General features: G+C 31.0%; 1 protein-coding gene across 1 annotated transcript; it reads right to left on the bottom strand.

Moving 5' to 3' along the window:
• Positions 1 to 480: 480 nt before the first annotated feature.
• Positions 481 to 7,463, bottom strand: LOC132759139 (heat shock 70 kDa protein 12A-like; the record flags this gene model as incomplete). The annotated part of the gene is given in 5 exon segments (XM_060750862.1): positions 481 to 3,334; positions 3,984 to 4,146; positions 4,460 to 4,681; positions 5,646 to 5,826; positions 7,348 to 7,463. Coding segments are annotated over 5 exon segments (1,743 nt in total), but the record flags the coding sequence as incomplete, so codon positions are not given.
• Positions 7,464 to 12,507: the final 5,044 nt, after the last annotated feature.

The following is a 12,507-nucleotide window of genomic DNA, read 5'->3' as shown; positions in this document are numbered from 1 at the left end:
CATCCCTCGTAGATTTAATACTTATCAACACATAAGTCAAGATTTATAACTGGAATGTAAAATATTCTTATAAACTATTTGTATCGAAACATTACATATAAAAGCGGGACTGATTCAGTAGCTAGGCGAAATAGCACAGTACATCTCTCTTTCACAATATTTTAACAGTAGCCTCATATTATTTATTATCTTCACGTATTTGTCACAGTGGTAAAACAGAAGAGATAAGTAAAGGCCACGTTTGTACTAGTTCCATATCAAAATGTTTTCGTTCCATATTAAAACTGGAAATTAGTCATCTTATGATGTTGTGACAGAGATAGTGTTCAACATCATATATTGATATAATTCTTAACAGAGCAGAAAACACTTTCCTTTCCTCTGTCAAAAAGTATTTAAAAGGATTTTAGATAATTATGCTCATGATATATCAAGGAATGTTATTAAAAACACAGTAGAGAGATATGCGTTTATTTTCCTTATGCATATTTCTATGTTGCATGTGAATGAATTTTAAATTGCATTCAGACGTTACATACAGAAATTGGGTCACTGAAAGCGACCCATCTGATGGGCAATCTGGTAAGTTTAATCAATCAAACTCTAGAAGAGTATGTTCAAGCATTATTAGTACAAACACAGTTGACCTTTTGAGAAAAACATTCATAATAAAATAGTTTTACCTGTCATATTTTAGCAAAGAACATAACCTTTTTCAATCATAGCGACATATCTGATGAATAATACATTAAGTTAAAAAACACAACAGATAATTGAGATAATATCTAACCAGTAAATCAAACTCAAATGTTTATATCTGATGTGAATACAAACAGTATATCAAAACAACTGCGTTGGTGTGTAGAAATAAGATAGTAATTTTTTTAGGAAATATTTAAGATTGTTCATATTTATATCAATCATTTCATTAAAGTGACATTATGCTCATATTTGCATAGTCAAGTTAAGCTGAACTGACTATATATTTCAATAAGATTGGCTGTTAAAATGGTGATTGACCAACTGTTCATATTGGAAAATGTTTAGGGTAAAATTTAAATCTGCCTATAATATAAAAAGACTGCCCCACTCTTTTTACGAAATGAACGTTGCAGGTAAATTCTAGCGGGTATTTACGAAAATTCCATTTGAATCCATGCGTCGTTTATTGTTAATGTGAAATAATGTTTTTATATTGAAAGAAATAATGGTAAAATGAAAAGTTATTTTGACATTCACTTGTTCACTCAGTTATACCATTGGATGGGCATAATGTCACTTTAATAGGAGAAACCATCAAACTTTAGTTTAATGTAAATATTTTCTGAATTTCATGTCATTATTGATGGTATAAATGTACATTGTATCTTGAAAACCAGAAAATTATATCGTTTTGTTGACTACTGTATCAAAAGATATTTGCACGGAGCTATGAATTATAAAAGTCACTGAAATTATATAGTGCGTAATAAAAGTCTAAAATTCATATCACTGTTTATTTCCACAATGCCAAGGGATGTCGAGCATAAATAAATTGGGATGAACAATTTGTTTTCTAGAAAACTTCAAGCGTTGAACTTTCCAAAATTCGTCTTTTTAATTCATTTTAAATCAGTCATATTCAAGAATTAACTTTTATGCAATTCATTATAAATCCTCATCTGTAAGCAATTTTAACATTTATTAAAAACAAAACCAAAAAGACAAAAAATGTAACAAACATTTTAAATGTCATCAAAATACATTATTTGACCAAAGAGCTAATGAACATTGTGTGTAATTGAATTATATTTATATTTTACATGTATAATGGCCTTAAAAAGATATATAAGCTGCAAGAATTGTTATATGAATAAAGAAAAAGAATACTTCCAAAATACACGTATGACAGAAATAGGTTTGTATCTTTCCTTTCGATTTAGTCGTTACAATGATTAGAGCTTTATATCCATATTCACACGAAAATAAAACCAGAAAAAATGCCGGTTGTTCAAGTGTCAGAAAAAAGACCAAACTATTTTTTCAGTAGTGAATTGTTTTCAAAAGAAAATAGTAAATATACGGCTTGAAACATTGATTATAAATTCCCAAGGAAATGTTGTATGTACCTAATTGCAGCATATGCTTGTTTGCAATTGGGAATAATTTTATCGTACCATTGAAACGCTTGTATTTCTATATTTGTTAGCTATGTCATTCTCCTTTCTAGCTCATTTTCAGTTACATCTACAGATAACTACAACATATCATATACATGTCTTGACGAAATTCATTCAGTCTAGAAAATTGAAAGTAGCTTTTGTCTCTTTTAGTGTTGTTTCATGAATAACTTGAACTTCAAACTCCGTACCACCACACATAATCTGTACTAAAGTGCCCCCGACATTTCCCTCGTTGTCCGTACAGTCTACATGTAATTCTCCAACTTTAAAACTGTCAGGTTCATCAACAAATAAAGGATCAGAACGCTTTGATGCGAATAATTTTAAAGCATACTTATTATATCCAAAAGAGGGTGTTGCAGGTATTCCACTTGAAAATATACCAGGTGACATTTTTTCACCCTTCCTTATCAATATTCCGAAGCAACCACCAATTTTTTTTGTACCGTCCTTTTTGATGACCATTCTCTCTCTTGGGTGTTGTAGTGGGTCATACGAATGATACATTTTAAAACCGTATGTATATGGACTGATCCTGACACTGATGTCCTTTCTATCATGTCCATATATAACTGCCCCTTTTAGAACCGACAAACCTGCATCGTCAGGCAGTAAAACATTTTTATCAACAAATGAAGATCTGACTGCTTCAAATAACATTGGGGACTCTGAAAAACCACCAACCATCAAAATTGTATTGGTATTTGCTGTTGTCTCTTCCTGAAGAATACATTTCAAATGTTCTGTAAGATGATCCGTTGTGAAGCTAAAAAGGTTTTTAAAAAGACTGCTATCAAATAAAATCTTATCTGCCATAAACTTCACCTTTCCATTAAGTTCCTCATCTTTCTCAATGTTTTCCATTACGCTTTTTGAGTTTATATCTTTATAAATGTCAGACAACGACACAGGTATTTTAAGTTTTACTTTCGATTTAAGATCTGGCTTGATAGACCTTTTCTTTACTTCAAACTCTCTTTGAAGGTCGAGGAAATCGTCTTTGTGTTCATCTTGGAATCTCTTCATTACATTTTTGCCAACAATTCCTGTCAAAAAATCTATGAAAGCCTTATCAACCGTTGTGCCGCCCCAGTTTCCACCATTAGCTTGAAATATCTCTCTCAATGTTCCATCAGTGCATACTTCATGAACTATGATGTCAATAGTTCCACCTACATATAAATATTACGGTAATTTAAAATGCTGTAACATAACGCTTAATATACACCATTCCATAAAACATGATCTACTTTATACAACTTTTTGTAAACATGCATATTTTGTAATGTACCATTATCAAAACAAGCTGCCATGACAATATGCTATTGTGTTTATAAATTTTATGTGTATGGGCCGGTGGCGTGGATGCTAATTTAAAATTCAACTTTAATTGCATGATCAAGTACATGTAAATAACTAAAGACATAAATATCTAGAGAAACAAATATAAACCGATTTGTTTTGGGTTAAAGTGAATTCATGAAACACCTTTAGTAATCAAACATTTGTATATATCATCGTAAAACAAAAAATACATTAAATAATAATTGCCTACGGAATGTAAAATGTCTTATTACTTCACGTCAGTGTTGTTATATTTTTCTGGTCCTTCGGATCATTGATTCCAAAAACTTTAAGTGTTGAAAATTGAGTAACCCTCAAGCCGGTGCTTGGGGCATGAGAGGTGTTGCAATTTTTCATTTTGCCTCATGTACAGACTGACTCAATCAATTTGAAAGCGAGTCTGCATTTTCATATTGATGCTTGCGAGGGATCATCCTTTACATGTATCCAGTGTGTTTTATAGATAAACATAATTACCTCCAGCGTCGACAACCATATACCTCGCATCAGGTTCGAATGAAGATAGTACTTCTGACTCTGCTTTCCCATCTTTCTTTTTCTGTATTGTGAGGTATTTACAATATAAAGAGGCTGCCTCTGGCTCAAGGGCTACCAAAAGATTTTGAGACTGTATACCAGCCTAAAATATTATTAACATCTTGTTCATTATCGTAAACAAAACGCGCAGAAAAAGTTTAATTTTAACCAACAATCAATTAATAGAGCACATATATCAATAATGCTTATATGACAAATGATTCCGATTGTTGAAGTAAAATCAAAATTGCAATTAGTACAACATTTTTGTTGCTGTTAAATGATGATAGTATTATTTTTTCTTATTGTACCTAAGTTTGTTCACAAAGGTTAGAAAAACAAACATTTTACTTGATTAAAAAACTATCAAAAATATATTACAAAACGCTAAAAACATTTTCTGGGAAAAAATTTACTTCAATGGCACATTCTCTCATAAATTGTTTAGCTGGTGGGGTCCAGATTGCCGGCACAGTTAACACCCACTGTATTTCCTCTTCTTTAAGTCCTCCAGCAAGTTTTTTCTCAGATTCTTTCAGCAGATCGTCTTTAAGATATCTTATCACTAAGGAAAAAACACGCTTCGCCGGCAGGCGTTTACCATTGTCGTCTTCAAGCTCCTCATTTCTAGTTAGATTCTGCAAATTTACTACTTTAATTCATTTTTAAAAGTTAAATAAGTGTTAAAATGTATAAACAATGACACCGTTTTCGACAGTCGATAGAATCTAAACAGAACATGTTACAAAATTGTATTCTGATTATAAAAGTAATTTGCACATTATTAGTTTCAATGGCATAGGCCTTATAAATAAGTACAACATACATACTTAGACAATGATGCAAAGTCGGAAAATAAGAGCAACCACAAAAAACAAACAAATAGTTATTTAAAGTGATATTATGCTCATCCATGGGTAGATATAGAGTGAACAGGCGAAAGTCAAAAATAAGTTAACATTTTCAATTTTATAATTAACTTCACATGAACGATAAATAATTCACTAGACCCTGTGAAATATGTGTGTAATTATCCGTCGGAATGTATCTGTAGCTTTCAATTGATAAAAAGGGTGGGGTAGACTTTATATATATTTAGGTAGAATTATCTTTTACCCTAAACAATTTCAAATATCATGTGTTGGTCAATTACCATTATAACAACCAGTTTATTACAATATTTAGTCAATTAAAGTCAATTTGACAATGAAAAAAATGAGCATGAAAATGTCACTTTTAGTGCTTTCGATACACTCCTATCACTGCAAGTTAATCAATATAAATATCAATTAATCAACCGACATGTACGAGAGTAAAACCTGTTGTATAATATAAAATATTTTTAACTCCAATACCAGATTTTATCGATGATAGATCGTAACACAGTCAGTACCAATTTAACGTTTAGTAATGATCTGGAATCAATTATGATTATCTTAAGTGAGATATGATGTTTTAATATCCTTTTAAAAAAGGCTTATTGCATTCAGTATGTATGTAATTCTTAGTACTGACCACTTCACTATTACAAACAATTCTATGACTTTGACATAGTTATCCTCACTATCAAGGTAGAAGTAAAATATCTATTTGTTACATCACCTTGTTGTCAAATAGCATCATTTTGAAGCGTTGGAAGTAGTAGTATGTTTTATGCTCCTCTTCGTCTGCTAAATCTGCGTACCTGTCCTCTGCCTCGTAACCAAACGCTTCCAGTGTGTGTCCATTTGGTTTTATCAGTACTGTTGTCGGTGCTTTCATAGAAATATTCTTTCCACTGTTCCTATCATTGAGAGTGATACATAAATGGTATTTGGTAAATATGGTGAAAAGTTTTCATTGGCTAATATACCAGTATTGTCTTCAGTTGTTCTAACTAGAATACCGTGAACATTCTAAAGTAATTTGAGAAAACATGTGTATATCTACATACATACTATAATTTGCTGGAAACTGGAAGATCCCAAAATCAAAAAAGCAATTGTAAATACGTTTAAGTAAAAATTGCAGATTCTGTTTTGATTGTATTTGTTCGTAGGGGATAATGGTATTAGATAGGGGTGTCACGTTTATCCGTTCAAATGGGTACGGTCGGTTTTTACATGAAAATCGGTTAGAAAATTCAATAACCGATAATGTTTGACTAAGAAACGGAAAAGTTTTAAATTGATTCTAAATATTACGTTAGTTTTTTATGACAAGATATGACAATTGTTTGTATTTTAGTTGTATACAGCAATGTATTTTTTTTTCAATCTGATCGAATACGGTATGACCCTAGCGGGAAAATAGTCACTCTATATTCGGATATATATGTAATCATTTGGGTACTTTTCAAAATATGAACAAAATGGCATATCTTGTCATAAAGAAACAAAAGTTAATGTTTTGAAAATCTACGGATTTTTGTTATACGTCGGTTAAACGTTTTACCACGGTTATTACGTCGCCGTTAAAACGGTTAGCATTTTTCTAACCATGATACGCCTAGTATTAGGCTAAATAACACTAATGCCTAAAAGCAACAGGTTGAACAGCATTCAATCTTTAACAAGAAATAGAAAAATAATGTCAAACCTTATTTTCTTTTTCATCCTGAGCTATCGGAATATTATACTAAGAGATGTGAAAAATGAAGTTTCAAATGAAAAAAAAAACTGTAATGAAAAACTGCTGAAAACCATTAAAGATTGAATAAGGAAGTGATGGATTGAATATTCAACCGATGTTAAGTAGTGCAGGGTTTAAATCAAGTGATTAAATTGTGCAAATAAAGATGCTAGAAATAATCGGTTACAAAATTCAATAGTAAATATAAATGGGGCACCAATTAGTTTAAAAACAAAAAGAATATCAAGACTTCATAATTGCTGAATTGTACATATCAAATGATAGTAATCGAGGGATGTTAAATGGTTCTTGTCTCATGTTTCATTGTATATATATAGATGATATTAAATGAATGTATCGTTCAATACTAAATTTATTCAACGAATTGAATAATAATTATATTACTAGTATGTGAGGAAAATATTATTTTATTCATCGAGTTCACTTAATTCAGTAATGAACCTACACGAATATAATTTTCTATTTATCGCACATCCATAATGTGTTTAAAGTGCAAAAGAATCTCTTTTTTGACGTGCCTATAATGTAACGTTAACATTTAGCGCGACTTTACACTATGTTTGCATAACGCAAATGACGTCACGTCATAATATAGCACGGCCGTGCAATACCATTTTTAAAGAGTCGCAAAATCGCAAGTGATATGTTATTGTTGTTGTTGTTGTTTACCTACCACTGTTTGCAGGATATTTTTGTTGGATCCGATTTATAATCATGGTCAAAGGAAAAAGCCCAGCCAGAAAATGTGGTTCCAAAATCAATAGCTGCAACCATCAACTTTTTCTTTTTTGAGTTCTCTGCAATTTTAAATAGAAACAATTGACTAATGGTTTAATTGTTTTTTTTTGTTTTTTTTTGTTGTTTTTTTTTTTTTTTTGTTTTTTGCAAGCATAAATTTTCAGCTAAAAAAGTACTGTCCATGGTACGATATTTCATATTTTAAAATTATGTTTATTTTTTCTTTTCCTTTTTTTACTGAACCCATTACTTCATATTAGACTTCTTTTCACGTCTTTTCACATTGCTCTGAAATCTGTGACATTCGAGGACAAATTTTTCAATATAGCCATGGGAGTATGTCACGTTTTCAGAACTGTTCACTATATAGGGGAGATGATGTGTAAGCGGGCCGGATAGCTCAGTCAGTAGAGTCGATGTACGGTCATTCCGAGGGTCCAGGGTTCGGATCCCGCGTCAGGCTGCACATTTTTCTCCACACTGTGACATTTGGTTAAAAAATTGATCACTTTTTCGCGCCATTCCCTATCAGAAAGATTTCATCAGGGGTGCCAGAGGTGGGATGTGCCCCTTTCTGCTTAGGGGTTTCAAGGGGGCAGCAGCACCCCTCCCGATCCCCCCAAGCCTTTGACTCTATCTCAATCCAATGAGAAGTTGCTGCCACTTTGAAATAGTTTGATGGAAAAAATCAATGCAAAAATAGTGATTTTGGCAATTTTGAGATGTCCACTCGTTGCCATAGTACAGAAAATTTAAGATTTCCAAAGGCTATGGTCCAGTCAAACATTTGGTAGTTGGTAAAATTTTAGGAATTTTTAGAAATTTTGCATGGAAAGTAAAAAATCCCACTTTGGGTTGGGTAAAATTTTGCTACCTTTACGACGTTTTAAGGGCCCTACTTTCTTTAATAGTTAAATTTTAAAATCCATTATTAAAATTTTTTATTTTAATCCACTTGCCCTTTCATAATCTAAAGAAATAAAGCGTTTTAAATTTCCCTCCCTTAAATTGGGAATTTTTTTGGAAATCAATCGGGGGCCGCAGGGGCCGTGTTTTAAAGGGGTGGGCCCCCTTAAAACCCATTTGCCCCCTCACCGCGGGTTGTTTTTCGAATCCCACGGGGACTTTTTTTTTCTTTCCATGTGGGGAAAAGCAAACCCGCGGGGTAGCTTACGGAACTTTTTCGTTTGGGGGTTCAAAGCCAGGGGGCCCGGTGGGTTGCCTGAAAAAATGCACGGAGGGCACCTGAGGTTTTCCTCCACCGGTAAATTTGGAACTTTCCCCTTTTTTTTGACCTTTTACTGTGTCGGTTTTCCCGAAAAAACCCCAAACAAAAATCAAAATTTAAAAAAAGAAATCATATCATCTGACAGTTAACCCTTTATCAAAAGCAAAATTCAAAATCTGGGGTTTTAAAATTTGGGTTATTTTTAAGTTACAGTTTTTTTTTTCCCCATGCGGGGAAAATAAAAAAAACATGTTTTGGGAAATTCACATAATATACAAAGTACTTTAGTGAAATTTTTTCTAGATTTTTTTCTTATTTTCGTTTTCCCCATTTGGGCCATTTTTTCACATCAATTTTTCCAATTTAAACCGATAGGTTGCCGGTTTTCACTGAAAAAATTTTTAAAAATTTAGGGGGGTTGTTTGAAATTTTTTTAAATTGAAATTTTTCCATTTTTAAAAAAATATACTTTTTTCTTCAAATTTTTTTAGAAAAAAAAGTGCGATTTAAATATAAGAATTTTAAAATATCATTTTTAATATTCACAAAAGCTTTTTAATTCTACTTTGCACTTCTTAGTAAGGAAGTATATTATTTTTTTATCAAAATAAAAGGAATGACTGGATAAATCGCTGTTATAAATTTAAAGTTCTACTTGAAAGTGTATGCCAAAGATAAACGTATTGATTGATCAAACCGCAAAAGTATATATATTTACCTACAGTCGCTAGATTTATTATGTTAAAAGGTCTTGTCCTGGATTTAAATTTGAAACTGGTCATTATTCATTTCAAGGATTTTGAGATAATTATAAGATAAATAGTCGTGGTATAATTACCTTGAAAACTGCTAAATTATTGTCGTTAAGCTTACCAAAGAGATACATAAAATAGCCGATTTTGTTTATTCATGAATACGATCGTCTTCATATTTCTTTTGCCAGGGAATTTTGCTTCAATGATAAATACTGTTATACCTCTAGATACTTACCTTCCAGCACATAAACAAATCCATGAAATATTTAATCATTTAATTAAAACCTGTTCTGATTCAAAAGGTGCAGCGTATACCCACGCGATTACGTTTTATTACGGTATGGCCGTTGAAAAGATATTGTCGCCCCCGCTTCAGGTATATAAAATGTTATTTTTATTATAATTCTATATATTTCTCTTAATATATTGTTATTAATATCCATCAATTTATCAAGCAGCAATCGACCATAATTAAAAAGAAAATACCTCATAAAAAGCGATTTCTCGTCATAACTGCACAAAACGTTCCTAAATACTTTCCTTTTCCAATTAAGGAAGTAATATATGTCATGATTCGCAATGGACTGTAACGAGATGTACGTAAATGATAAAGATAAATATAAATGTTGACGACTGGTTCAACGCACAAAGTGTAATGAACTTATCATTTATCACAATTTCATGCCTGAATTCAAAATGACATAACTTGAACATTCAAACATGCGTATATACATGTACACATATTCATTTTTAATTTGAGAATAACACGTAGCCTGGTTGGAAGACAATGTTTTCACTTTGGTAAGGATAAGATCACAGGACAAACGTAAATTGCTTTTTTTGATGAACAAAATGTTTTCGTACAATAGGAAATATCGAAAGTCGCCATAAGGCCTTTACATTGAAGGTTTGACTTTAAAAAGCGCATGTGTGTTACACATTGTCAATCTATAGAGTCATAAACGACTCTATTTTCTCTTTTGCAAAAATGATACCATGCATTTAACATTTCATAACTGTCATTCTCTAGGTATCTAAATTGCATTGTTATCATTGATATGTTTAAATTGCATAGTGTACTGTTTTAAATGAAATTTATGTAAATTGGCTTCTACTGAAAGACCATTGTCTTATACTCGGTTTTTTCAGAGTTTAATACCAAGAAATAAGTAACCCATAGTATTTGATGAATGACAGTTTTAAAAAAGCACATACATGTATATATCTCTGTGTGTAAGAAATAATAAACAGGATAATAAAAAATCAAAAAGGCAAACTTGCCTTACGATAAGTAGTTGCCATTTATATACATGTATCAGCTTAGAGTTATAAATATTCGTGTTTATAAAGGTAGCATGGAAATACATTCAGATTCTGTATTATGAATCTCTGTAGGTACCATTTCAAGCCTTCAATAGTCATCTCTTGCAAATGAAAACAAAATATTCTTTTTTCAGGGTTTTTCAAAAAGAAACTGTTTTTTCAAAGACCATTTTCCTTAGGTTTTAGCTACAGGGAAATGCATAAAACATAACTATCAAAGGTGAAAAATGTAGAGCTACTAATTCACTTAAAAGACGATACATCGATTCACGCGTAACTTGTTTGTTCATAAGACATTTAAACTATTGTACATGTTAAGTGTGAATACTTATTTTCATAATTTATCATTTCAGTACATTAAAAATCAATTCTACATGTGTTTCTAAAACGGCATTTTTTAATATGTTTGGACCAAATAATTTTATAGATATTATTTTCAGTCTTACAAAAACAAGCTCAGTGATATTAGGTTTGCGATTTGAGTCTATTTAATCGTTCGAATAATGTACATTTCTCTACATTTATTCATATTTTATTTGAAAAATACGATAAATGTGTTAATATATTGATATAAATATTAATAAATTGACATTTTAAGTATAATCACACAAACAAAACATGTGTATTATTCAATTTCACTTCTGTATCACCAATTCTCCTTCTAAAATTGCCTTTAACATTATTTGATGGTTTTGGAGACTATCAATGAATATATAAAGGAATGATAAGATTGTATGACATCTAAAGTAGTTGCTTAACACGATATGAATGTTCTACTTTGATAAAACTCTTAACAGTTAATTTAACAACAATTGACAGCTGTCATATATAGCATAAATATTGTTCATATTGCCATGTCACCGGAGCGCAATTCTTTGGAAAAATTTTGTATTAAATTGTTTTCGGTCAGTGGCAATGATATACAGTGGCTATTTACATTATCAGTGTTTCAAGAATATTGTTTTCTTTTAAGGGATAACATTGAATTTTATTACTAAAAGTCATATATAGTTGATTTTACTGGAGATTTAATGTTTAGCTTGTTATTGCATGGTTTGTATACAAAACAAACAAAAAATGATACTCAAAATGTTCCCGCATATTACTTAACAGTGGCTTAAAAGACTCTTTTAGAAAAATATTTTTTTCAAATGTATACAAAATTAATTTATTTTTCATACAGTTAACAATTGCAGTTTGTCAATAGCCTTTTTGGTACATGCACTAAAAACAGTTATTTATTATTCAGAAATATCCCCCAATCTTAATACAGAATGAAATATTTCTACACAAATATACTCTTATTTATAGGATATAATAACAATAAAACAAGTTTGCATGTAATACAAAAATCATTTAAGAGCAATGAAACAAAACTGAAAATGAACCTTGCATGTACAGTTTTATATTGAGTCTGTTCTGTTCAGGAGAGATGATGAAACGCAAATCATCTCTGACGCTCCCTCACACCGACTAAAGCTTTATTTATTCTTCAATATCTAAAGTGCCGTATTTAAGCGTATTGGAAACCATAATTTCGTTAAAACTAGAATAAATGGTAAAAGAAAAGGTATTTAAAAAAATTTCTGTAAAATAATTATCATAGAAAACAAGTTTTGTAATTCGTGCGATTTATGATTTTCCAAACACGACCATCAACTATCGATATAATCTGTTTTTATCTTATTTTCCCTTAATCTGAAAACTAGTATCTACTTAATGCTTTAGAAAGATTATCTGCTTCATTTAGGATAAAAAATGTTATACTAGTATCATTTCCTTAATATTT

This window comes from Ruditapes philippinarum, unplaced genomic scaffold (genome assembly GCF_026571515.1).
Source record: "Ruditapes philippinarum isolate M1 unplaced genomic scaffold, ASM2657151v2 ctg8910_1_1_1_1, whole genome shotgun sequence".
Classification (NCBI taxonomy): Eukaryota; Metazoa; Mollusca; class Bivalvia; order Venerida; family Veneridae; genus Ruditapes; species Ruditapes philippinarum.
This window is presented reverse-complemented; position numbering and strand designations above follow the sequence as displayed.